The following is a 23,642-nucleotide window of genomic DNA, read 5'->3' on the forward strand; positions in this document are numbered from 1 at the left end:
GAATTTGACATTCCCTAAGGGGTTCGAAAGGATGTATGCGACCCATTGATCAATCTCGATGTGTTGGAGCCTTATTACTCCCTGTTGTACCATATCCTAGATAAAGTGGTACTTGATATCAATGTGCTTGGAGCGGTCGTGGAACACGAGATTCTCTGAAAGGCGAATCCTAGTTTGGTTGTTGCAAAAGATCACAGTGGTATCCAACACGTCCTCAAATATCTCACGAAAAGCTTCCTCAACAAAACATCCTCACAACAGGCCATACTAGTTGCAATGTATTCGGCCTCGACAGTGCTTAGAGCAACTGATTTCTGCTTCCTGCTCATTCAGGAAATTGAAGTAGAGCCCAATAAGACGCAACATCTAGATGTGCTTTAACGATCCACCATACTGCCAACCCAGTCAACATTAAGTATATCCATGTAGCCTCAAATCCCTGACAGTGTATCTCAATCCATAGTTGATTGTGCCATGGAGATATCTCAAGAGATTTTTAGCAACAATCCAATGTATGTGATGAGGCTTGACCATAAATTGACTCAACGTATTTACAACGAAGCATATGTCTAGACGAGAGTTTATCAAGAACATCAAGACCCCCACAAGTTGTCTATATTTAGAAGGGTTTGCCAATTTGGGCCCAACAACACTTCCACATAACTTCTTGAAGTTGAGTTCCATCGGAGTAGAAGCATACTTGCAATCCACCATCCCACATCTCTCGAGCAACTTCACAATGTATTTTCCTTGAGAAAGGAAAATCTCGCCTGGCTTTCGCTAGACGTCCAGGCCGAGGAAGTAGTGCATTAGTCCTAGGTCTTTCATCTCGAACTTGGAAGCCAACTCCCTCTTGCATTGATAAATAAGAGGGTTTAGACTTGTCAGAAAGAGATCATCTACATAAAGGACCTGTTACCGCTCAAACTAGCAAGGGGTCCTATCATAGTTTTAAAAACCGTTTTGAAAAACCGGTAACCGGTCAAACCGGCCGGTTAGCTAGCTGGCCGGTTGGAACCGGCCTAAAAACCCGGTTTAACCCATCACTTGCCCGATTTTTTGACCTAACCGGTAAAAATCGGCCGGTTTAGGACGGAACCGGCCGGTTTATGGCATGCCCATCGAATGTTGGAAAAAGGCGTGGCTGGTTTGTGGTTTAGGGGTTTTGGGGGGGAGGTAAAGGTATTTTCCCTCAAAAAACACCCTCTCCAAGCTATAAGAGACCCCTCTCACTCTCATTTGTCTCACACAACTGATTTGGAGTGTTTGTGAGTTTGTTTGTGAGCTTGGAGAGTGTGGAGTTTTTGCTGAAGTAGTCATCTTGGAGTTGGAGTTGTAGCTATTTTGGAGATAGTGTGTAGCTGTCAGTGGAGTTGCCATCTTCAAGAGGAGGCTAAGGGAGCTAGTTTGCATTTCCAGGTAAGGATTTGCACTTGATAATTCCTCATTTGAGTCTGCTGTCCATGAATTTTTTTTTTGTGTTATAAACTTCTCACTTCTATAATCTACCATCCAGGGAGTCATCATGCCTCCAAAAGCCGAAGATACTGCATGGGCTCATTGTGATATGATTGATGGCAAAATGCTCTGCAAATATTGCCAAAAATCCATTCAAGGAGGGGGTATTAATAGGTTCAAGCAACACTTGGCTGGGATAGGAGGCCATGTAAAGCCATGTGGAGCACCAAATGAAATAATAGGGCATATTAGGGCAGAATACCTTCAGAAGTTTGAGACTCAAGTCACTGAACCAATAGAGAAGTTTGTGGCTACACAGTTTGGGAGTCGAGACTCAACCCACTGAGTTTGATCATGATGACTGAGACTCATGAGAAGTTTCAACTTCAAGTGATAATGTTGATCACTATTATAGTATTACTATTATCATATATGTAGAGTCTAGACTGAAGTCTTGTAGTAGGCCACTGGCCCCATAGTTTGTAGGCTTTATTTTTGCACTCTAGTGGCCATTTAGAGCCTCATTGCTTATGTATTTTGTCGATGATATGTATTGCACTCGGTGCCATTTTGATATATTCACCTTTAAGGCTTTACATGGTATATCAATGAGCAATCTTTGCATATTTTGTCTCTATTGGCTTGGAATCATGGTTTTAAATCTTAAAAATAGTTTTTTTCATTAAAAAATAATTATTTAATGTATTTTTCTAAAACCGGTTCGTTTAGACCAAACCAGTCCCGGTTAGACCGGTTCCGGTCGGTAAACCGGTTCATTAGGTGGACCGGTCCGTTTTAAAAACTATGGGTCCTATACGGACACTTGCTAGGTCAAGAGCAACAATGAAGCTAAGGCCCACTGTCACCACATCTTTGGTTGTCGTAGAAGATCATAGTGGTATCCAACACGTGGTTAAATATCTCATTAAAAAGCTTCCTCAACCTCACAACTTCACAACGAGCCATACTAGCTACAATGTATTCGGCCTTGGTGGTGCTTAGAGCAACCAATTTTTGCTTCCTTCTCATCCAGTAAATTGAAGTAGACCCTAATGAGACGCAACATCCAAATGTGCTTTTACAATCCAACACACTGCCAGCTCAGTGAGCATCAAGTATATCCATGTAGCCTCAAATTCTTGACATTGTATCTCAGTCCATAGTTGATTATGCCACGAAGATATCTTAAGAGATTTTTAGCAACGATCCAATGTATGTGATGAGGGTTGACCATAAATTGACTCAACGTATTTACAGCGAAGCATATGTCTGGACGAGAGTTTATCAAGAACACCAATACCCCCACAAGTTGTCTATATTCAGAAGGGTTTGCCAATTCGAGCCCAACAACACTTCCATATAACTTTTTGAAGTTGAGTTCCATCAGAGTAGAAACATACTTGCAATCCACCATCCCACATCTCTCGAGCAACTGCACAATGTATTTTCCTTGAGAAAGGAAAATCTCACCTGGCTTTTGCTAGACATCCAGGCCTAGGAAATAGTGCAGTAATCCTAGGTCTTTCATCTCGAACTCGGAAGCTAACACCCTCTTGCATTGATAAATGAGAGGGTCTAGACCTGTCAGAAAGAGATCATCTACACAAAGGACCTATTACTGCTCAAACTAGCAGGGGGTCCTAGAAGGACACTTGCTAGGTCAAGAGCAACAATGAAACTAAAGCCCAGTGTCACCACATCTAAAGCTTCCTACTCTTTACAGACCTTCACCGATGGGAGGAGACCTGATATATAGAGAATCATTTATGAAGGATAGATCAACTAAGATGGGTGTTAAGTGATCTCGAGGACCCTTTCCTAAGGGAGGCTCAAGAATGGGACTTGCTTGCTTCATAATCAAGGTACAAGGCTTCCTAGGAGAAGGAGATGAGGATTTAAGGGCTATGTGAATTGTAAAGGAACTTCCAAAACCCTAAAATCCTCGTTGAACTTGGCTTCCCAACTGGTTTTCCGAAGAGTTGAATTTTCGAAAGTATGGGATCACACGGGACTAAGTGGACCCAAGTTAGGTCAAGAGGAAAGATTCTAGCAACCAATGATAGACTTGACCTAAATAAGGAGAAAGGGATCAAAGAAGTGATTTTCACTCAAAGGTGCAAAATGATCGCTATGAGGAACTAGCCTAGGGAAGCTTAGGAAAAAACCAATTCTCAAGGCTAGGCCTTGGGATATCTCACAATCAGACCATTAGAATTTCCTCAAATTTGGAGGAGGCCTAGGCGAGACACTAACGCGGTTGAGGCCAAGAGATTGAAGTTTTTCTAATGGTGGTTTGTTGGGAAAATGATGCCCTAAGCACCCTAATGTGGCTCGACCTAGAGTAAAGAAGGAGAGATGAAGAAAAATGTTTCTTTGGGTGATCACCTTATGGTAGACCAGTGTCTAATCCTTTGGGGAGATTGGATTCAAGAAGAATATGAAGATAAACTTCATTTCTAGGTTAAGGAGACTCTAAGAGCAACTTCGCTTGTCATTATGGAAAATGAGAGTGACCTTAAAAGCTTTTATATTTCGTTTTGCAAGGTGAAGTGGCTTGTCAAGATAAATTCAATCATAGAATTATCCATAGTAGAATTCGTTCAACATAAATGGACCATACATAGAGATATGCTGTATAGAAACATAATTCCACAATTTCGTAGTGAATGCATGCAACAACCAGCACTAATATGATCATCAATGAATGTGACAAAGTAAAAGAATAAATAGCATTAAATTTGTACTTACATGTAAGAGAATATATCCAACCACCAATAAACTTGCCAATCAAGAAGCTCCAAGATAAGAAAAGACAATCCATACATTAAAATTCATCCATGCTCCAAAATTTCATCCATCAAGCTCCAAGATAAGAAAAGACAATACATACATCAAAATTCGTCCATCAAGAAGGAATAGCGAAAATCTCAAGAGATACAAGTCCAAACCAAGTGATGATGAGACATGAACTCTCATCATTTGTATTTATACATCTCTAAGGAGTTCGATTTAGCTATTTGAGCTTACATTAGCCCCTAAAATAACAATAATGTGCAAATAACTAACTTTTGGTGACAAGCCCACCAAACTAGCTCATAAACAAAATAACAAGCCTCTCAAGAGGTCAAGTGATCAATAATACATATTGTTGGGCTCTTTAAGAAGCCTGATGAAGTCCATAAGTGCCATAATGATGAATAGGACTTCCAAAAGTAATGGACAAGGGGTTGGCCCCTTGTTCTCCACATAATAAACCTGTGGTGCTCCTAATGGGTGTGAGGGCACACAAATGACCTCATGGGTCTCCAAGTAAGTCGAAGATGCTTGTAGACCATCTGTGAGGGCTTAGATGATGGTGTAAGTGATGCCACATCGACATACAAGTCTTGAGCCATCTGCCAAGTGCATGGTACAATTGTGGGGCTGGCTGGGCAAAGGTGAACTAGGTGCATCTTCCTCGTCCAATAGGTGAATCTCCAGCAATTTCTGAACATATTTGGGGATCCATGGAGTGTTGTCTATTGCTGTGGAGGCCCATGACTCTCAATGCACACCCTACATGCACCAATGTAGCCCTCTGGAGGGTTAGGACCCCATATAGGGAGACCAAACCCAAGATGGAGACGACCTGCAATCTTGCATAAGATCCAATGCATCCCCTAGCCTTCCAATACAACTAGTCATCATGGAAATCAAGTAAAAAAGTTTACAAACCATGGACAAGAGGTGGGGACCTCATAATGGCATGCCCTTCCATAATGGGCTTTGGCATGTGCTAATGTCTTCAAGGTCTAGATGGGGTTAACCAAGTATCTTATTAGGTGGTTTCTACTTTTAAAGGGGATAGTATGTCCAAGGTACATCCTTCAAAAGGTGGTGGCATGTGATAAAGAGATGAATGGAGTAGGGAATGAAAAGGGGCAACCCTAGGCCACATGGTGGGGTACAAGGGTAGCTAGAAAAAGGAAAGCCCACACTTGGGTGTATAATGTATAGGAGGGAGCAATCGTGGTGCATGAAGTGCCTCGACCTTGATTTTTCCACCCTTCTTTATATGCCTTTTTCCTTTTATGATTTTTCTTTAATTAACTGCTCGGGGTTCAAGGGGAAAGAGCATGATGTGTGAGATATAGCAGTGGATACCCCCTTTAAGGTAGGGTGGTTCATTGCTTACCAGGGGTTGGGACAATCATGGGTTCCTAAATGATAAAGGAGGCTCATCTAGGGCCTATAGGAACTAGGGTGATTGCCATGATGATGGGGTAGAGCTCATGTATTGGTTTTTGCCGACGTGCTAAATGTGTTTGTCTCGACCATCTTTTGCGTTTTGTGGTACATTTCTTGTTGAATGTGGCCAATTAGGCCTTTACTTTTCTTTTCAGCTGTGTCAACCTCCGGGGTATCATTCCAAGCTCCACCCAAGGTGTGGGCAACGGAAAGGGGAAAGCTAACCATATGTCGACCCAGTGGAGGAATGTGGGAGAAATGATGAATGGGGTTACAATGAGTGGAAGGGGAGTAATATATATGGATGAGGGAGTGGGACCACGCAATCAAAATCGAGATTTCCCATGTAATACCATCTCTAAAGCCCAAGGGTCAATAAAAGAGATCCCACGGGACTAGGGTACAAGGTTAACATCAAAAAGAGGTCTAGGGGATAGGAGCACAAACCTAGCCCATTCTTTCCGTCAAATCCCCCCATTAATCCATGCCCAAGTGTGTCCATGATAAGCAAACTATAATACTCAATTACCAAATTTTCAAGGCATACCTTTAGGTTTGGGAGGCCCTCCTTCAAACATATGATCATGGAAAATGGGTGAGGGGCCACATGGCTGGCTTAGGTGGCAGACAAATGGCACAATGAGCTAATTGGTGGCTGCAAGGGGCTGTTGGCTGCTAGCAGAGGACCATCTTGGAGAAATTTTTCTCCTAGGGATATGATCCAGAAAATGGTGGGTAACATCTGGCTCAAATTGGGACATGATCTCTCGAAAAAGTGAATGAAGCTACTCGAGCAGGAGATCACGAGAACTCTAACAATCTCAAAATGGGACTTTAATATATGACAGATATTGTTCTTGACTCAACAATCCCTAGAAGCATGAAGAACATGCTTAACCTAGATGTGAGCATGAAACCCATGCTTGAACAAATATAATTATTTTCCTTTTACAAAAAACACAAATTGATACAAGTACAAAGATAATTATGAGGACCGAACCTAGTTACTTTTCCAACACTAACTAGCCCAAGTGCCGTAAAGGTGTTCCCTACCTTGATAGAGGTGGCTAATGGTCGACCCTATTAGGTGCTTCTAGCCCTCAAGGGGAAGTGACATTTCCAAGGTCAACCCCTCAATTAATAGGTATTACTGTAAATATGTGATAATGAAGGGAAAAATGATTCATGGCCAAGTGCCATGCTGAAAGTGACTAGCTGATGGGGTGTATTCCCTTGACATTAACATGGGTGGAATGTGGTAAAAGTCAAAATGGTAAAACCTTTGAAAAGAAGACATCACTACAACTTATTGGGGTGCCTATAGCGCCAATCCTTTGTTTGATTAGTTGGACCATCCACCAAAAGCATATTGCCAATGGGGTGTGTTACCCACCAAAAGTGGGTGACCCCATAGGAGGATGTTTCTCCTAGATTTTTCTTCAGCCGGCAGCCAACAGCCCCTGACAGCCACCAATGTAGCCGATATATTGTGCTATTTGATCTTCGCTACCTGAGCCAGTCATATGTCCCCTTGCATTTGACCTTAATTTTGAAATAGAAGCCACATTGACCTACTTTTTATATTCATTTTTTGGACATTAACTTCTATAGACTTAGCTTGTCTACAAGAAGTGCAACTAAGGGCTTTGACTATTTTATATTTTATATTTTATATATCAAATAGGATCCTGTGATATACACTCAATAAAGCAAAAACTTCTTACTGGCCCTCAACCGTGGGTATAGCTGTTAAATTTAGAACTAATCTAGAGATCCCCTTTGGAAATATTGTTTACTAGAACACACTGACTTTTAAAAGGACATTAGCATTAAATTGCGTAAAAGATTGAGTTGTAAAACTTAAGATTGACAGAGGTGGTTAATAAGGTTGGAATATAGATAAAACATCTATGACTATTTCCTCCAGCAAAAGGAAAAATGACACTTCTTTTTATGTTTTTCAGCAATTTAGTCCATGGTCTTTGGGTTGCATTTTATCCACAAATCTTAAACTGCAAAGTCCATTTTCTTGTTTTAAAGATATGTATAATGCATTGTGTGCAGAGGAGGAACAGGAAGATAATGCTCGAGTAGTAGCAGCAGTGGAGGTAAGAATGTTTTTGTACAATAGACTTTTGTTTTACCATTTACAACATTGGACTGCTGCAGAGAAATATTGGAAACAGTTGTTTTGGGTTGACACCCTATATACTTCTAAAATTAAAATTGAGATACATAACAAATTTGGAGGGAAAAGGTACACGTGGATGTTTTATTCTTTAGTATAATGTGTGTCTGAACCTCATCTATTTTCTAGGGAAGACTTATAGTGCTTCCTTATTGCAGAATTGCAATGTAACAGAATCACGTAAACAAAGTGGATATCCTGCTTCAGTAGCCAATGAGAAAAGTGAATCTAAATTTTTTGAAATTGAACAAGTACTTGCTGGCAAAACATTTACAAGGTAATGTGCATTCTCATTGAATTTTTTCTGCATGTTGTTGAATTAAATTGGATATCCTCCCCTTATTTGTATTTTTATTATGTGTATTCATTTTCTCCGAAACGGATTTTATTTATCTCATATCTTGTTATTTCGTTTATCTTCTGACTGAGTGCTAAAGTTCTGCTGTACTCTTAATTCTAAACAGCAGCAGTATATGTAAAGTTTTTCAGAATACTTCTTAAACATTCTTTTAACATCCCATCAAATGTGGGTTATGTTATAAAATAGAATAGAATAGATTCTTATTTTATTAAATGTCCACAAGGCCAAGTGGTCTATGGGATGAAAAGCTTACATCTCATTGTAGTACTCCTGTATATAATAAGAAAATTGGAATGCATAAAGGAGATGATATCCCCTTTCGGTGGAGGTGTTGCTATATTTTTTGGCATGCCCCTTGGAGAGAGTCACTTATTTCAGTTGGGCTTTGTGCAACATGTTGCATCTCAATCACAATGTTTTAAAACTCCGACTCGGCCGAGGGTCGACTCCGACTCTGACTCCGACTCGTTATCGACTTGGCCGGCTTGATTTCAGTGACTCGATCGTTGTAAAAAATACATTAAATATTTATTTTTTATAAAAACACATAATTTTAAAGATTTTCATTCATGTTTCCAAACACAAAACATTAGAATATAGATAGAAGACAACATATGATCAAAGTAGTCTCATGAATATATCCATTATATTAAAATGGCACCCAGTGCACTGTCCAATACATACATGATGATGATATAGAGATCAAAACAAAAACACATAACCAAGGAGGCTAGAAATGGCCTCTACAACAAAAGTCTGTGACTAGTACTACTGGTTACTGCTAGAGTTGCCAACATCATCTGGCTCAATGTTACTTGGGAGCGATAGCGAAAGCGGGGAGCGGGAGTGACATTTTCGGAAGCTCCCGGTTTGGGAGCGAATCTCGGAGGAGTTCGACAACCAATGTCACTAACATCAAGGTACATAGAGGGATTGGTGCTGTTGATTAAATACGAGTTCCATACCCTAATACATGACAAAATTCAATGGAAACATTGCAATCCCCCAATCCTTAAATCCTGAAAAACCGATAAGTCTGCTGGATTTCGAATGAAATCTAAAATTCTACTCTCTCCATATGAAATCCAATGATGCCGGAACCACTCTGAAACATCCCGAGTGATTTCATGGTAATGTTAAAAATTTAAGTAAAAAGATGAAAATGAAGATCAAGGAGAATGTCACTTTTACTTTAAGAGTTTAACATTACCATGGATAACATAGCCTTAGTATGGCAATATGATCAAATACTAGGGTTTGCGAGAGGGGAATGGACCCCAAAGACCAACAAACTAATTCATAAACCCCTTTGGAGTCCCCCACACTTAGAAAAATAAAAAATAAAATAAAATAAGGCGTGTTTTTATGGTTCACTGCCCATTGTTAGCTACTCGGCAGAGTAGTTACAGATCTGGGCGAGTCGGCTGAGTTATGACTGACTCGGCCGAGTCATGCTATGACTCGGCTGGGTCAGTGATAACTCGGCTGACTGAACCGAATTTTCTGTCGGGTTGAATTTTTTTTTAATTGTTTTATAATTTGTTTCTTCTCCTTCCCGGCTCGGACCAACTCGGTCGAGTCGATTCCGAGCCGGCCAGATCTTAAAACAATGCTCAGTCATCCTTGCTGCCCTGCTTTGTCCTCTACCTAATCCTGAAAAACTGTATTCCATTTGCTATCTTCTAATGCTATGTCCTTTATGATACGATTGTCTGCTTCACAATGAAAAGTATAAGTATGGCTTTGCTTACACCATGCTTTTCTGGCATGTTATCACTCATAATTGTCCTTCGAAGAATTAGTCTGAAGGGGTTCTGAATGAACAAATCAAGGAAGGTATCTATGTCACTGGCATAATCCTTCTAACTTCTGAGTTATTGCTCTTTTAACTCAAGGGAGGTATCTTTAAGAATTTGCGACTTTATTTTTTTATTTTTTTAAAGTGATCAGTGTCTGAAGTCTGATTGGGCAACAGACTAAAGAGAAACAAGGAGAAATGAGAGGAATATCTATTGGGTCATTGCAAAATTGAATCCTACAGAGACAATAATATCAAGATCTGAGTCTCAAAGCAATATAATCATACAAAAGAGTTCTCATGCATCATATCTTCACCATGAATCAAAGAAATGGCACAATATCTTCCTTCAGTAAATAAAATCAGTCTGTTTAGCCAAGTACAAAATTTGATAATGAGGCTAGAGCAGATCATCATCATTCTTAGCTCAAAGACATGAGGATAGAATCACTATTTAAGCTCCTTATCATGCTCAACTCCCAAATATTAGAAATAAAATCTGTAGTGGTGGAATTCTAAGGTTTGATCTATGAGAAGTATTTCAACACTCCTTGAAAATCCAAACAGCAAACCCTAACCAGCATAAGTTAGCCAAGCGCATCCCACCAAGTTCTAAAAGCCACCCCTTGGAGCTTCCAAAATAAGCTAGCATTACACCCACTCATTTACCTCAAGATCTTCTACTTGCAAGTTGCATCCCACAAGCTAATCAATGAGATTACAAAATCTCCTTCAACAAGATTCTCCTGCATTTAGTGTCACACTAACCATCAAACTCTAATGACTATAAAAGTCATGTAAGCAATGGCTTTCTCCACCCTTTTAAAGGTTAAGGTAGTGAGGCCAACAATAAACTTGGACCAAGTCTACAAGCAACCTAAGCTAAGTCAACAAAGCAAAGACACCAAATGGAGCATTTCTCTAATGAAGGTGTCTAGGTTTTAACACATGATGATGACAGCTGAATTGGCAAATGGAATTCTCCCTAGTTGAGAGGGAGTGTTAAAATTGGCAACTAGGGCCAAATTCCACCTTGGTACAACTCATTTGATGGAGATGATGATTGCATTAGATTCCTCTTTCCGAGAGGCATGAAATTGATATAAAGATCATCTCATTCAGGCAAGCAGAAGTGAAATTTTGAATTTATTCACTCACATGTGTAAATTGTTCAGGTCGGCCTCAGCGTAATGTAGGCTCAAGAAGCCCAATAGATGTGTTTTTTCACCCTCAACGAATTGTATAAATCGGAGTAACCTTTCACCTCATTTGGACATCAATCACTCACACATTCCTCTCTCTCTCTTCATCAGATTGGTTCATACAACTTGGGTATCCTCTCTCTCTCTCTCACACGTGTGGATGAAGGTCGAGTTTCTGGGAGATATTGCAGGCCGGAAATTTCAGACTTCAGAGCAACATTAACCGAAGGGTTATTGACCTTGTTTGACTGTTCAAGGGTCAAAATTCCGATTTTGGGAGGCCGCATTGACTGGCACTAAAATCGAGATTTTATGGACATGTTGACTTGTGTTGACTTTTGTTTGACCACAAAAAATTACAACAAATTTCTCTCCTTTGACTGAGTTTGACTGAGTTGTTTTGGTTGCACTTGACCTCCTGTTCAGGTCGAGTTTGACCAAGGAAGACCAAGCTGCACTGGAGAAAGCTTGCTGCTGATTTGACCAACGTTGAATTTCTGGTTAGGGCTGAAGTTTGATTGCAAAATTTGACAGGGCTAATTTGACTTTGTATTGGGCTAATCTATTTGACTTTTGTACTCTCTCTCTGCTGAACTATTGAATAATAAAAAGAAGATTTGATCAAAGGGTTTTCCCCACATTGGGGGTTTTCCCTGGCATCCGCCAAATCTAGTATCCTTTTGTCATGGCTTGTCTTCTGCATATGTTTTATGTTCTATTTGCATTTACTGTCAATGTAATTAATGGTTAATGTGATTGCTACTAGAAATTATTGGAAATTGTCATTGGGATGCTAAAGGAACATTAAACTAAATTTTACTAAGCTTAGAACATACCGTTGTTAACTAAATTTAACAAAGACCAATGCCTAGCAATTGGGAGAATTGGAGTCAAAGATGACTGTGATTTGGCAACTCGCTTTTCAAGGAGACCAAGAAGTAGCTTCACTAGCCCTAATGAAGTAGCTTCACAACACATCTAGATTTTTATACTTCAATGGAAATTATTATTAGTGGAGTTTCAAGGGTGTGAAATGCAACATAACCTCTAGGAACATTCATTTGTTCATTATCCATGAATAACACATGCAAAATTTCCAATAGCTTCAATGTTCTCACAAAATTTCTTTAATTAGGGCACATTAAAGACCATTAGACATTCATTAATTCAGAAATATAGCATTAAATAACACTTACAAGACAATGAAGTGTATATCCATCCACAAGAATCCCAAAGAGAAGCTCCAAGAATGATAGCGAAATAACCAAACATCAAAATTCATCCAATTCGTCCAAGATTCATCTTCTAATTGCAGGTTTGAATCCTCTAATGGGGCTAGCGAAAATCCAAAGTGTGATGATTAGAATGAGGCCAACCATGATAGCTCAAAATAAATCGAATAAGCCTTCTTAGGGCCTGTTAGGCTAATTTGTAGGCCTAGAAGGGAAACGTTGAGGCCTCAATTGCTAAGGATGAGAGCGAGGGCCTAAAAAATAATGAATAAGAGGGGGGTGCCCTCCAAATGCCGCAAAACATCTCCAAACTTCAATTTGGGCTTTGTGGGCTCCAAATGGGTCTCATGGGTCTCCAAATGGTTGAAGATCAAGTTGATGAACCATTAATGAGGCTTGTAAGATGACACATGCCCTCCCATGTCTCCCTAGGAAGAGAAAAACCTCCTCTGGGACTTGGATCAACTATCAAGTGTCGGGTACAATGTGTAGCCGGCTGGGCAATGTGGTCCAAGTGTGTTATCATTGCTATATAACTGGGACACAAACAAGCAATGTGGTCGTACTGAAGAAGCCCATGGTGTGGTGATCAACGCCCTACAAGGTTGGAAGCTCTCAATGCTCTCACCCTACAAATGCCATTGTGATCCTCTGGGCGGTCTGAATCTTGTATAGGGAGGCCAAGTCCAAGATGAAAACCCGCCTGCAATCCTGTATAAGATTGAATGCGTCTCCTCACCTTCCAGTACAATAATTCATTAGTGCACTTGAGTAAATAAGTATGCTAATCAAGGGTAGAAGTGGACACTTCATAATGGCATGCATTTCCAACAAGCTTTGACCATGTACTAGCGTTACCTTCCTGGGTAGGAGTGGTTAATGAAGGACCCTATTGTTAATTTTTGGTAGCATCAGAAGTGCTCTAGCCTTAAAAATTGGTGGAGAGGCTAAGGCACATTAGTTCTAAAGAACCCAAAAACTTTTTGGTGAAATTCCACCTTGATTGTATTTTTATTAAAATAATTAATATTTTAATGTGCTCCCTAAGTCTAAACTTAGGGAAATTAAAATATTAATGGGTATTAATCAAAATATGGGTGAGAATGATCTAGAATGCAGATCAAGTCATGTTTTAATCTTAGCTGTTGATTAGAGACTTAATCTCAGTCGTTGAAGACTCAACAGGAAAAGTATAAAATGGAGGCTTGGGGTTCATTTGGAAACACATAAAGAGATTGAGGAAATTGATTTTCCGAGGTGAGAAGTTCTCAGGAGGAAAATCGATTGGGGAGATCTTGCAACTGAGAGGCAGAGAAAATCCAGGAGAAGGACTTTTCGGAAAATACAGAATAGAGAGGCAGAGAGAGCTTGTAGAGAGGCAACGCAGTAGTCGGGAGAGATGACGCAGAAAAGCTGCTTGTCAGGCAGAATCAAGAACTGCTAGAACAACCAAAACTGCCAGAAAGTGTCAGGAACTGGCGGAACAATCGAGAGAGTTGACTCTAGTAGCGAGGAGAATTGACATAGAAACGCTGCTTGTCACGCAGAATCCAGAATTGCCGGAACAACGGAAATTATCGGGAACTGTCAGAACAATCAGGAGCGTTAACGCAGAGGGCAAAGAAGGTGACGCAGGGCTGATGCAGAGCCAACACAGAAATAGCCGGGGTTAGCTGGTCTTGCGCCGAATCAGCTAGAATTCTACCAGGTGAAGTGAGGTAAAACTCACTCAGATTTTCAACCAGTATTTTCTTTGTAAAGGATTGCTAGATGAGCATCCTAGATTTATATTCAGATATTTCTCCTGCATAATAATAAACCCTCAGTGCTGCTGCACCGGTTTTCCCGCATTGGGTTTTCCAGGGACTATTGTGTCCAAAAATAAGTGTGTCCTATGTATCTTGTTCTTTGCACTGTTTTCTGTTTCATGAGATCAAATATTTAATTAGTGTAGGCTGCAGAAGTAATTTGCTTCAGTATTCAGAAGAATAATTTGGTTAAAAATCAAGTAGGTGAAGTAAATTCATATTTGCTACAGTAGGGGTTCCTTCAAGTGTAGGAATTTTCACATGGTATCAGAAGATTGATTTTGAAACAGGGAAGAGCAGATCTAGTGCTGAGCAGTGAGGCCGAACGCTGCACTGGGCAACAATTTGAATCCCCTTGAAGGGATTGTGCAATCCTTGCTGGGAAGCAGATCCGAGGAAATCTCTCTCTAAGTGAGACGACAGAGAAGTATGATTTCTAGTTCGCGAGTTTGCAGAGGCAGAGGGAGTGACGGAGAGCCTCAGCATAATACTTGAAGGGCACAATTTCTATCGGGGCAGAAATCCCCTGGAAAAGAACACAGACATGTAGAAGGGGAATTTTCTCCTCGAAGAACTTTCTGCCAGAAAGTTCGAATTTCTCACTTGCTGAGCAGCAGAGCAGTGTTAAGCAATGACTAGAGGAGTTAGTTCAACAGTTGGGTGAAATGGCATCGCAGGGGCTCAGAGATCAGGATAGGTTGGAAGGCGCTTCCAACTATGTCATATGGAAGACCAGAATCTTAGTTGTTATGGAGGAACATGATCTCGAGACCTACGTCAATAGTCTTGTAGTTGTTCTTGCTGACAACGATCAAAAGAAGAAGTACAAAGCCGAGCAGGGGAAGGTAAAGAAGCTCATTCTCGATGGAGTTTGAAATCATGTGGTCTCACACTTGCAGGGTAAGGATACAACCCGAGAGATGTGGGAAGCCTTGTCTTCTCTGTATGAAGGCTCTTTCGAACAACAGAAAATATATTTGGAGCAGAAGTTGCAGTGGACTTTGATGTAGAAAGGAGAAGGGATGAACCTGTCTATCTTCAATGTCTTCAGGACACTAGGGACCAACTTGCTGCCATGGGGTCCACTCCTCAACCAACCGCGATGGTGAGGATAGCCCTGAATGGAGTCTCGGATGAATGGCAAGTTTTCGTCCAAAGCATATTGGGCAGAGAAAAACTACCTTCATGGGAGGAGATGTGGGCGACTCCTTAATAGGAGTTAAGGAGGGACCTAGTGAAGGTCAACCTCAGTCGCAGCAGTGGGAGTGGCACAAAGACGGAGGAGGAGAACGCAGCTATAGCATCGAAGGAACAACAAAAGCTGAAGCGAAAGGAGGACATATTGAAGGTGAAATGCTTTAGTTGTGGTGAGATGGGCCACTATGCATCCTAGTGTCCTTTGAAGAAAAAAGGACAAGAATGAGAAATATGATCCCAAGGCTGCTTCAGCAAAGATTGATGAGGATGAGTTTTCCATGAGTGCCCACGCATCTCCAGGAGGGAGATGGGGTGATGTTGAGCTGTAGTCGGGAGGACTACAAGTGGGCAGGATTCTTGAGGAATCCACATCTCGGATCAATTCCTTGTTACGAGAGCCCAAGATTTAGCAGTAGCGAGATGGACTTAGTGTCAGATGATGCAGTGGAGTGTTTGGAGGACAAATTCAATGGCTTGGGACCAGAGATTGACTAGCGTAGAGCAAGGTTGGCAGCAGTGCAGAAGTCAGCAACAACGCAGAAGATTCAAAGGGTCAGTAGTAGTCACACTCCAACATTCATTGTATTATGCTAAACACAGTTAAGTTCAATTAATTTTGGATGTTTTTCAGTTGCTTCTCTCAGCAATTGAGTTGCAGTACGAATGCAATGCTAGTAGTGGCAGTGCTAGTAGCATAACAAATGCAACGTTTGAGAGGGAGTTGTAGTACAGATGCAACAATGGCAGTGGCAGAGGCAATGTCAATGTCATGGGCAACAATAGAGTAGCAGCAACAACAAAACAATGTTGGTGGCAATAATAGTGTAGAAAGGAGACGCTTCATAAACAGAGCAGCATGCAAGTGGACATTGTTGCTAGAGCACTTTCCTCGCTAAGAGGGAGTATTAGTTTTTGGTAGCATCGGAAGTTCTCTAGCCTTGAAAATTGGAGAGGTAAGGCACATGAGTTCTAAAGAACCCAAAAACGTTTGGTGAGATTCCACCCGGATTGTATTTTATTAAAATAATTAATATTTTTAATGGGGTTCTTAAGTCTAAACTTAGGGAAATTAAAATATTAATAGGTATTAATCAAAATATGGGTGAGAGTGATCTAGAAAGCGGATCAAGTCATGTTTTCATCTTAGCTGTTGATTAGAGACTTAATCTCGGTCGTTGAAGACTCAACAGGAAAAGTATAAATTGGAGGCTTAGGGTTCATTTGGAAACACACCGAGAGATTGAGGAAATCGATTTTCTGAGGTGAGAAATTCTCAGGAGGAAAATCGTCTGGGAAGATCTTGCAACTGAGGGGCAGAGAAAATTCGGGAGAAGGGCTGTTCGGAAAATACAGATCAGAGAGGCGGAGAGAGCTTGCAGAGAGGCAGCGCAGTAGCCAGGAGAATCAAGAACTGTCGGAACAATCGAAACTGCCGAGAACTATCAGAAGAGCTGGGAGAGCTGACACATAAAAGCTGCTTGTCACATAGAATCCAAAACTGTCGGAACAACCGAAATTGCCGGGCACTGCCGGAATAGCCTGGAGAGCTGACATGGAGTGCATAGAAGGTGACGCAGAGCTGATGCAGAGCCAACGCAGAAATAGTTGGGGTTAGCCAGTCTTGTGCCGGATCAGCCGAATTCTACTAGGTGAAGTGAGGTAAAACTCACTCAAATTTTCCGTTAGCATTTTCTCTTTTAAGGATTGCTAGATGAGCATCCTAGATTTGTATTCAAATATTTCTCTTGCATAATAATAAACCCTCAGTGTTGTTGCACCGGTTTCCCGCATTGGGTTTTTCCAGGGACTATTGTGTCGAAAAATAAGTGTGTCCTATATATCTTGTTCTTTGCTCTGTTATGTTTCAAGAAATCAAATATTTCCCTGCAAAAAGAACCCATATGACTTGTAGATTCAGACATAAAGATACTTACTTGTCAATCAAAGGTCTTCCCTTCTTTGATGATGTCTCCAACTATCTCGAGGCTTTCAAGATCTTCAAAGAGACTTCAATGATGTCTTAGAAAGATGTCTTCTAGGACACCCTTCACAATAGCTTCAAAGAGTGATGAATACCAAGATTGCTTGATGCCTCTTTCAAGTATGCCTTCCAAATAGATCTAATCTCAGGAGTGATCAACAACCTTCTTGAAGTTTTCCTCTTTAGGCCCTCCTTTGATGTAGTCTTCTTCAATGAAGGCTTGATGTAGTAACCCTTCTTCTATATCAATAAGTCTTCTTTTCCCTTGTGTTCTTCTGCAAATAATTCCCCTTGACAAGCAAACCCTTCTTTGTGTCCACAAGATGATCCTTTCAACTGCCTTCTCTTGTTCACCTTAGCTCTGATACAGTGTTGGAAAATGCAGTATGGCAACTATTAATTTAGATTTTCTTTAACCTTAATAATTGCTTGTGAACTTTATTTATCTTCTTGTGATTCATTATTAGAAAACAATTACCAAGAATAGAAACAATAAAGACATTGGACACATAAATTAGGCTCCAAGCCAGGGCAAAACCCAAAAAAACTCCTCTTCTTATAGAATCAACGTCAAATGTGACAACAAAGACCCAAACCCTAGGCCAAGTCCTCCTCTAAGTACCAAGTCAGCCCTCCAAGAAGTCCTTCCAAATAGATCAGATCAACAAGGCTCAATCCAACTTCCAACTGCAACTTCGACCCTACAACTTTGACCCTATAGTCGCTGCATAAACCCTAATTCGGCTTCTTCAAGAGATCCTTCTTTGAGCAATACAAATCCTCCCAAGGTCAATGAGGTCAAGACATAATATTCTCTCTTCTAGCAACTTGATACTACAAATCGCTCTCCAATAATTTGGAGCTGGAATTTCAACCTTCCTAGATGCTACAAAAACCCTAGATTTTGCACATGTGAGAGAGATAGAGTCCAAAAACAAATTTCCTTCCTCCTCCTTTCCTCCTAGACCTTTGCTCTTCTTTTCTCCTTGCTTCCCAACTATAGATTGAACTTCCTCTCTTGAGATCGAACTTATGTGAGTGTGAGTGCCAAATGATGTTGACACCTAATCCTCAACGGATGGGTGAACTGGAACGCGAACAGTCATCAAGAAGATGAACTGATCCATCCCATTTATGTATATAAATGATAGTTAGCTAATGAATTATGCAATCAGTTTTTCTCTGCCCATTCTGGAGTTACCCTGGCCTGACATGGTATCAGAGCGCAGGTCCCAGATTCCTTGCAACGCCTTTGCCTGCCTGAACGTTTGTCTCTCTGCGCATTGATTGCCTGCCTGAACGTTTGCCTGGCCAACGCATCTGCCTGAAACGTTTGCCTGACACTACTCTGCCTCTGTCGCTGCCCAGAGATGCATGTAACGTTCTCCCACCGTCTCCCACCGTCGATGCACCAAACTGAATCGGATTTTGCATCACACAACAATTCATAGCACGCCACATACCCAGCTGCGTAGATATCATCATATCCGCATGCTCCTCTCTGCTTCCGTTTGATCTCTCATTTGCCCAGTTTGGCTCACATTTCCCCGGTTCTTGAAAGGTTTCTTTAGCTCCGGCCATTCGCCCCGAGGTCGATCCGAGCGAGTTCAAGTCCGTGGCAGGAGCATCGTTCTACAGTCCATAAGGGTCGTAGAACCAACTTTGCAATGAAAAGATCTGTTGTTCAGATTTACGAGGCGGCTGTGGTACTGGCTTGGCTTTAGTCCTGGAGAATAAAATCGGCGGAGTGTTGCTTAGTTCAAGACAGTCTGTTTTGCAAGAAAAGCAGGAGTGTCTCCATAACTTGTTGCTTGAACTTTAATTACATTTTTTTTGAGCCGCATTTTTCATTTCCATTTGTGGACTCCTCCCTTCGGCTCAGTGCTTGTTACGTTGAGCGTTGGCTTGTGAGCGTTGATTTTAATTCCAAATGTATATGCTGTTTTGAATGATCTATAGCGTTCTTCAAGGGAGCAGTCACGGAATAGTTGTACTCTGGAGAAGAAAAGAGTATACAATCGGCATCAAGGAATTTTTTCTGAAGCTGTCCACAACATCTGGAAACCGACCATCCACTTCAAGATCGGTGTTCAGAAAGGGAAGGTTGCTGATGTCTATCAGCTCTATCTCCATGCCCGGATTCGACTCCTCGACTATTTCAATGGCAGTACGAATAAGGCCACGGTTGTGAGAAGCCTTCCTGAGGGAACCGCATATGGGCACCACCTTGAGAACTCTGATATTGCCCTTCTGGTCAACAGAAACAATGGGTTTCTTCTTTTTCTGCTGCAATGTGTTATTACATGCAGTTTCTGGTGGCGTTTCAGCGGCTGCTGCGACTCTGGAGACTCCTTGAGTGTTGACTGATTTCGTCCAACTGAAGAGATCTCTGAGCCCGCTCCTGTCAGAGAACTATTGGCACCGTCCGAGTGGTATATGTTTCCATAAAGTTTAGTATTAAACCGCATGTATATGCCTTGTTGATGATTGACCAGCATATATATATTGACCAGCTGTTTGAATAAGTTTTTGAATGCGCTGTAAGCTGTTTGAATAAGTTTTTGAATGCGTTTTGGACGCTGTTTCAATAAGTTGTGGAAGCTGTTTGAATATTTTGTGGAGGATATTTTATAAAATTTTGGAGACATTTGAAGAAAACTTAGTGCATAAAGATTTTGAAATCTGTTACCCTTTTGAGTACAATTTCACTGTATATCAGCAGAAAGTTTTTTTAGCAGAAGTATTTTTTTTACAGAATGCATTCAATCATCTCTATGGTAGGAATAGTTCTCACTGGCAAGGAGAACTATCCTGAATGGTCTCGGATGGTAAAACACACCTTCATCTACAATGAGTTGTGGAAAGGAGTGTGTGTCGGAGAAGAAGACAAAGACCCTGTGCAGCCTACATCAGATAAAGAAATTGTCATTTGGGAAAACAAGAACAGCAAAGCCTATGCATTGATCGCAGCATCTGTAAATGAAGAAGTAAGTCGTCATATTTCATCCTATTCCACTGCCTTTGAAGCTTTACAAAAGCTGAAAGAACTCTATGATTCACATTCTGCACTTGAAGTTGTTCAGCTCATGATTAAACTCTTCACTCTTGAACTGAAAAATAATGATCCCCTTGCTCTTGCATCTGAAATAAAGTCTATAATGCATGATATAAAATCCACTAAGGTTGAGCTGGATATCTCTCTTATTGCCTTTCTCAAAGCACTCTATCCTACCTACTCCAATTGTCTTGAGTCTTTACAAGCAAATGGAAATCTTAAAGACATAACCTTTGAGTCTCTTGTGAAAAAGTTTGCTGAAAGAGAGAAAGCCTTTGGAAAGAAAACAGTCCCTGAATCTTCTAAAGAGACTGTTTGCCTTGCTCATAAAGAAAAGCATCCTGCTCAAGATTCTACAAGAGGAAGAGGTGGACGAAGAGGAAGAGGAAGATACTTCAGAGGCAGGGGGGGCAGACATTCTCAAGCAGAAAAGGCAGATCTGCATTGCATTCGCTGCAAACGAAATGGATCACCTGATGCTTCTACATGCAAGCTACCATGGGACAAAATTGAGCAGAGAAGAAATCAGCAGAAAGGTAAAACTGATGACACAGACAAAGGTAAAGCACCTGAATCCGCTCACTATATTGAGGCACAATGTAACATTGGAGTAAATGAAGATTTGTTTAATGCTTCACTTGCTTCTTCGAAAAATGACTGGTTGCTTGATTCAGGAGCAACCTGTCATATGACTCATAGGAAAGATTTTTTTGAAGATTTCACTGATAATGTTGATGGAGCAGTATACTTTGCAGATCAGTCAAAAATCAAGCCATCAGGGCTTGGCACAATCAGGCTTAAACTGCCTGGTCTTCCAGACTTTCTTCTGGATCATGTTCTATATCTCCCACAGCTCAAGAGAAACTTGCTGTCCCTGGTCCACATCCGCCAGCAAGGTCACTCCATTCACATGTTTGATGGAAAGCTTGAGGTACGAAAGGCATCTGACCACTCACTTGTCATGAGGGGTATAGAAGAAGAAAGACTTCTTAAACTGCAAGGAACCTCTGCTCATGCACAACATTTCTCATATATTTCTCATCATGAAGAAGGTACACTTCCGTCAAGTTTATTATGGCATGCTAGATTTGGACATTTAAACTATGATAGTCTCCGCTTGTTGAAGAAAAATGGTGTTGCCGGTTTGCCTACAATTCCTAGAAAACATAAGCAATGTGATGCTTGCATTCTAGGAAAGCATAGCAAACCGTCTTTTCATGATTCACATTCAAGAGCACATAGGAAGCTTGAACTCATTCATTCAGATTTATGTGGTCCAATGCCTGTTCCTTCTGCAAATGGAAATAAATATATCATGACATTTATTGATGATTACACCAGAATGTGTTGGGTTTATTTATTGAAGAACAACTCTAATGCTTTTCAAACATTCAAGAATTTTCATAAGTGGATTGACAATGATGCACAATCTCATATTGGGTCTATTCGCACTGATAATGGAAAAGAATATACATCAAATGAATTTGAACACTATCTTCGCCAACATGGGATTAAACATCAAACAACTGTGCCTTATAATCCTCAACAGAATGGTGTAGCTGAAAGAATGAACAGAACAATTTTGAATATGGTACGATCCATGCTTTTCTTCAAAAATGTAAAGATAATGTTTTGGGCTGATGTTGTTCTATGTGCTGCATATATAAAGAATAGATGTCCATCTAGTGCTATAAGAAACAAGACTCCTTATGAATTATGGTATGGACATGTTCCTTCGGTAAAACATCTCAGGATCTTTGGTTCCACCTGTTATGCTTTAATACCAAAGGTACATAGAAACAAACTTGGTGCTAGAAGTCGTAAGTGTATCCTCCTGGGGTATTCAAACACATCTAAAGCATACCGTCTCTATGATGAAGTAAATAAAAAGTTTGTTGTATCTAGAGATGTCATTTTTCTTGAATCATCCAAATCTGACAGTGTTGTTGAGTGGCAACTTGATCCCTTGGATAGATTCACAAAACCGAAATCATTTCAAGAGTTTGATAATCAGATTCCACATCTTGAAGGGGGGATTCCTATACTAGAACAACATGTGGAATCTTCTTCTGAAGAACAATCTCCCCTGCATGAAACTCCAACAACGGATGATGCTTTAAGTGATGTAATTGATAGAATTGGGAGACTCAATCTTGATTCAGTGCCAACTCAATCAACAGAGCAGCCTGGACCATCTTAGAAAGGTCCCCCAAAGTGGCTGACAAAGACAATTGAAAGTGTTCATCCTGATGAAATTGGAAAAACAGGAACTAGAAATACAAACCGACAAGATGGAGGTGATGTAGATAACTCTAATTCACCTGTTGATATGGATGTTACTTATGATTGTGAATTGAACTTGTCTACAGATTTTGAACCAACTTCCTTCAAAGAAGCTGCTTCTCATGATGAATGGAAAGAAGCGATGCAGAAGGAGTATGATGCCCTCATAAAGAATGGCACTTGGAAGCTGGTTGATCCTCCATTTGGAACCAAACCAATTGGCTGCAAGTGGATCTACAAGAACAAGTACGAAGCTGATGGCTCACTTGACAAGCACAAAGCTAGGCTTGTGGCAAAAGGTTTTGCACAGAAAGAAGGGGTCGATTATGAGGAAACTTTTGCCCCCACAGCAAAATGGGCCACCATCCGGACACTCTTTGCACTAGCTGCTCAGAACGGTTGGAAAGTCCATCAAATGGATGTAAAAACTGCGTTCTTGAATGGAGATCTAAAAGAGAATGTTTTTATGTCCCAGCCTGAAGGATTTGCTGTGAAAGGACATGAACACAAAGTATGCAAACTTGTGAAGTCCTTGTATGGCCTCAAACAAGCACCACGAGCCTGGTATGAAAAACTAACTGAGCATCTTCTGAAACTCAACTTCAAACATTTTGATCTTGATGATGCAACTTTATTTGTCAAGAAAGTTGGCAAAACAATTGTATATCTTGTGGTATATGTAGATGATCTTTTAATGACAGGGAACAATGAAAGCTATATTGCATCCATAAATAAAGAATTAGGAAAAAGTTTTGAAATGACTGATTTGGGCTATGTTCATTACTATTTTGGCATTGAAGTAACCCAACATCCAAAATCCATATAAGAAATACATTGGAGATTTGTTAAACA

The 23,642-nt window shown here is 40.6% G+C and overlaps 1 protein-coding gene across 3 annotated transcripts in view; it reads left to right on the forward strand.

Moving 5' to 3' along the window:
• LOC149243627 (uncharacterized) overlaps positions 1–23,642 on the forward strand; it is a 164,303-nt gene that overhangs the window by 49,304 nt on the left and 91,357 nt on the right. For 2 of the 3 annotated variants that reach the window (XM_089374587.1, XM_089374585.1), the window contains exons 3-4: positions 7,750–7,793; positions 8,008–8,150. In XM_089374587.1, coding sequence (XP_089230713.1) covers positions 7,750–7,793; positions 8,008–8,150 — 187 coding nt within the window. The remainder of the gene's footprint in view (positions 1–7,749; positions 7,794–8,007; positions 8,151–23,642) is intronic. The other variant, XM_089374586.1, reaches the window with a different exon arrangement.

This window comes from Pinus tabuliformis, chromosome 8 (genome assembly GCF_031772625.1).
Source record: "Pinus tabuliformis cultivar Carrire ecotype Pingquan chromosome 8, CPIR1, whole genome shotgun sequence".
NCBI lineage: Eukaryota > Viridiplantae > Streptophyta > Pinopsida > Pinales > Pinaceae > Pinus > Pinus tabuliformis.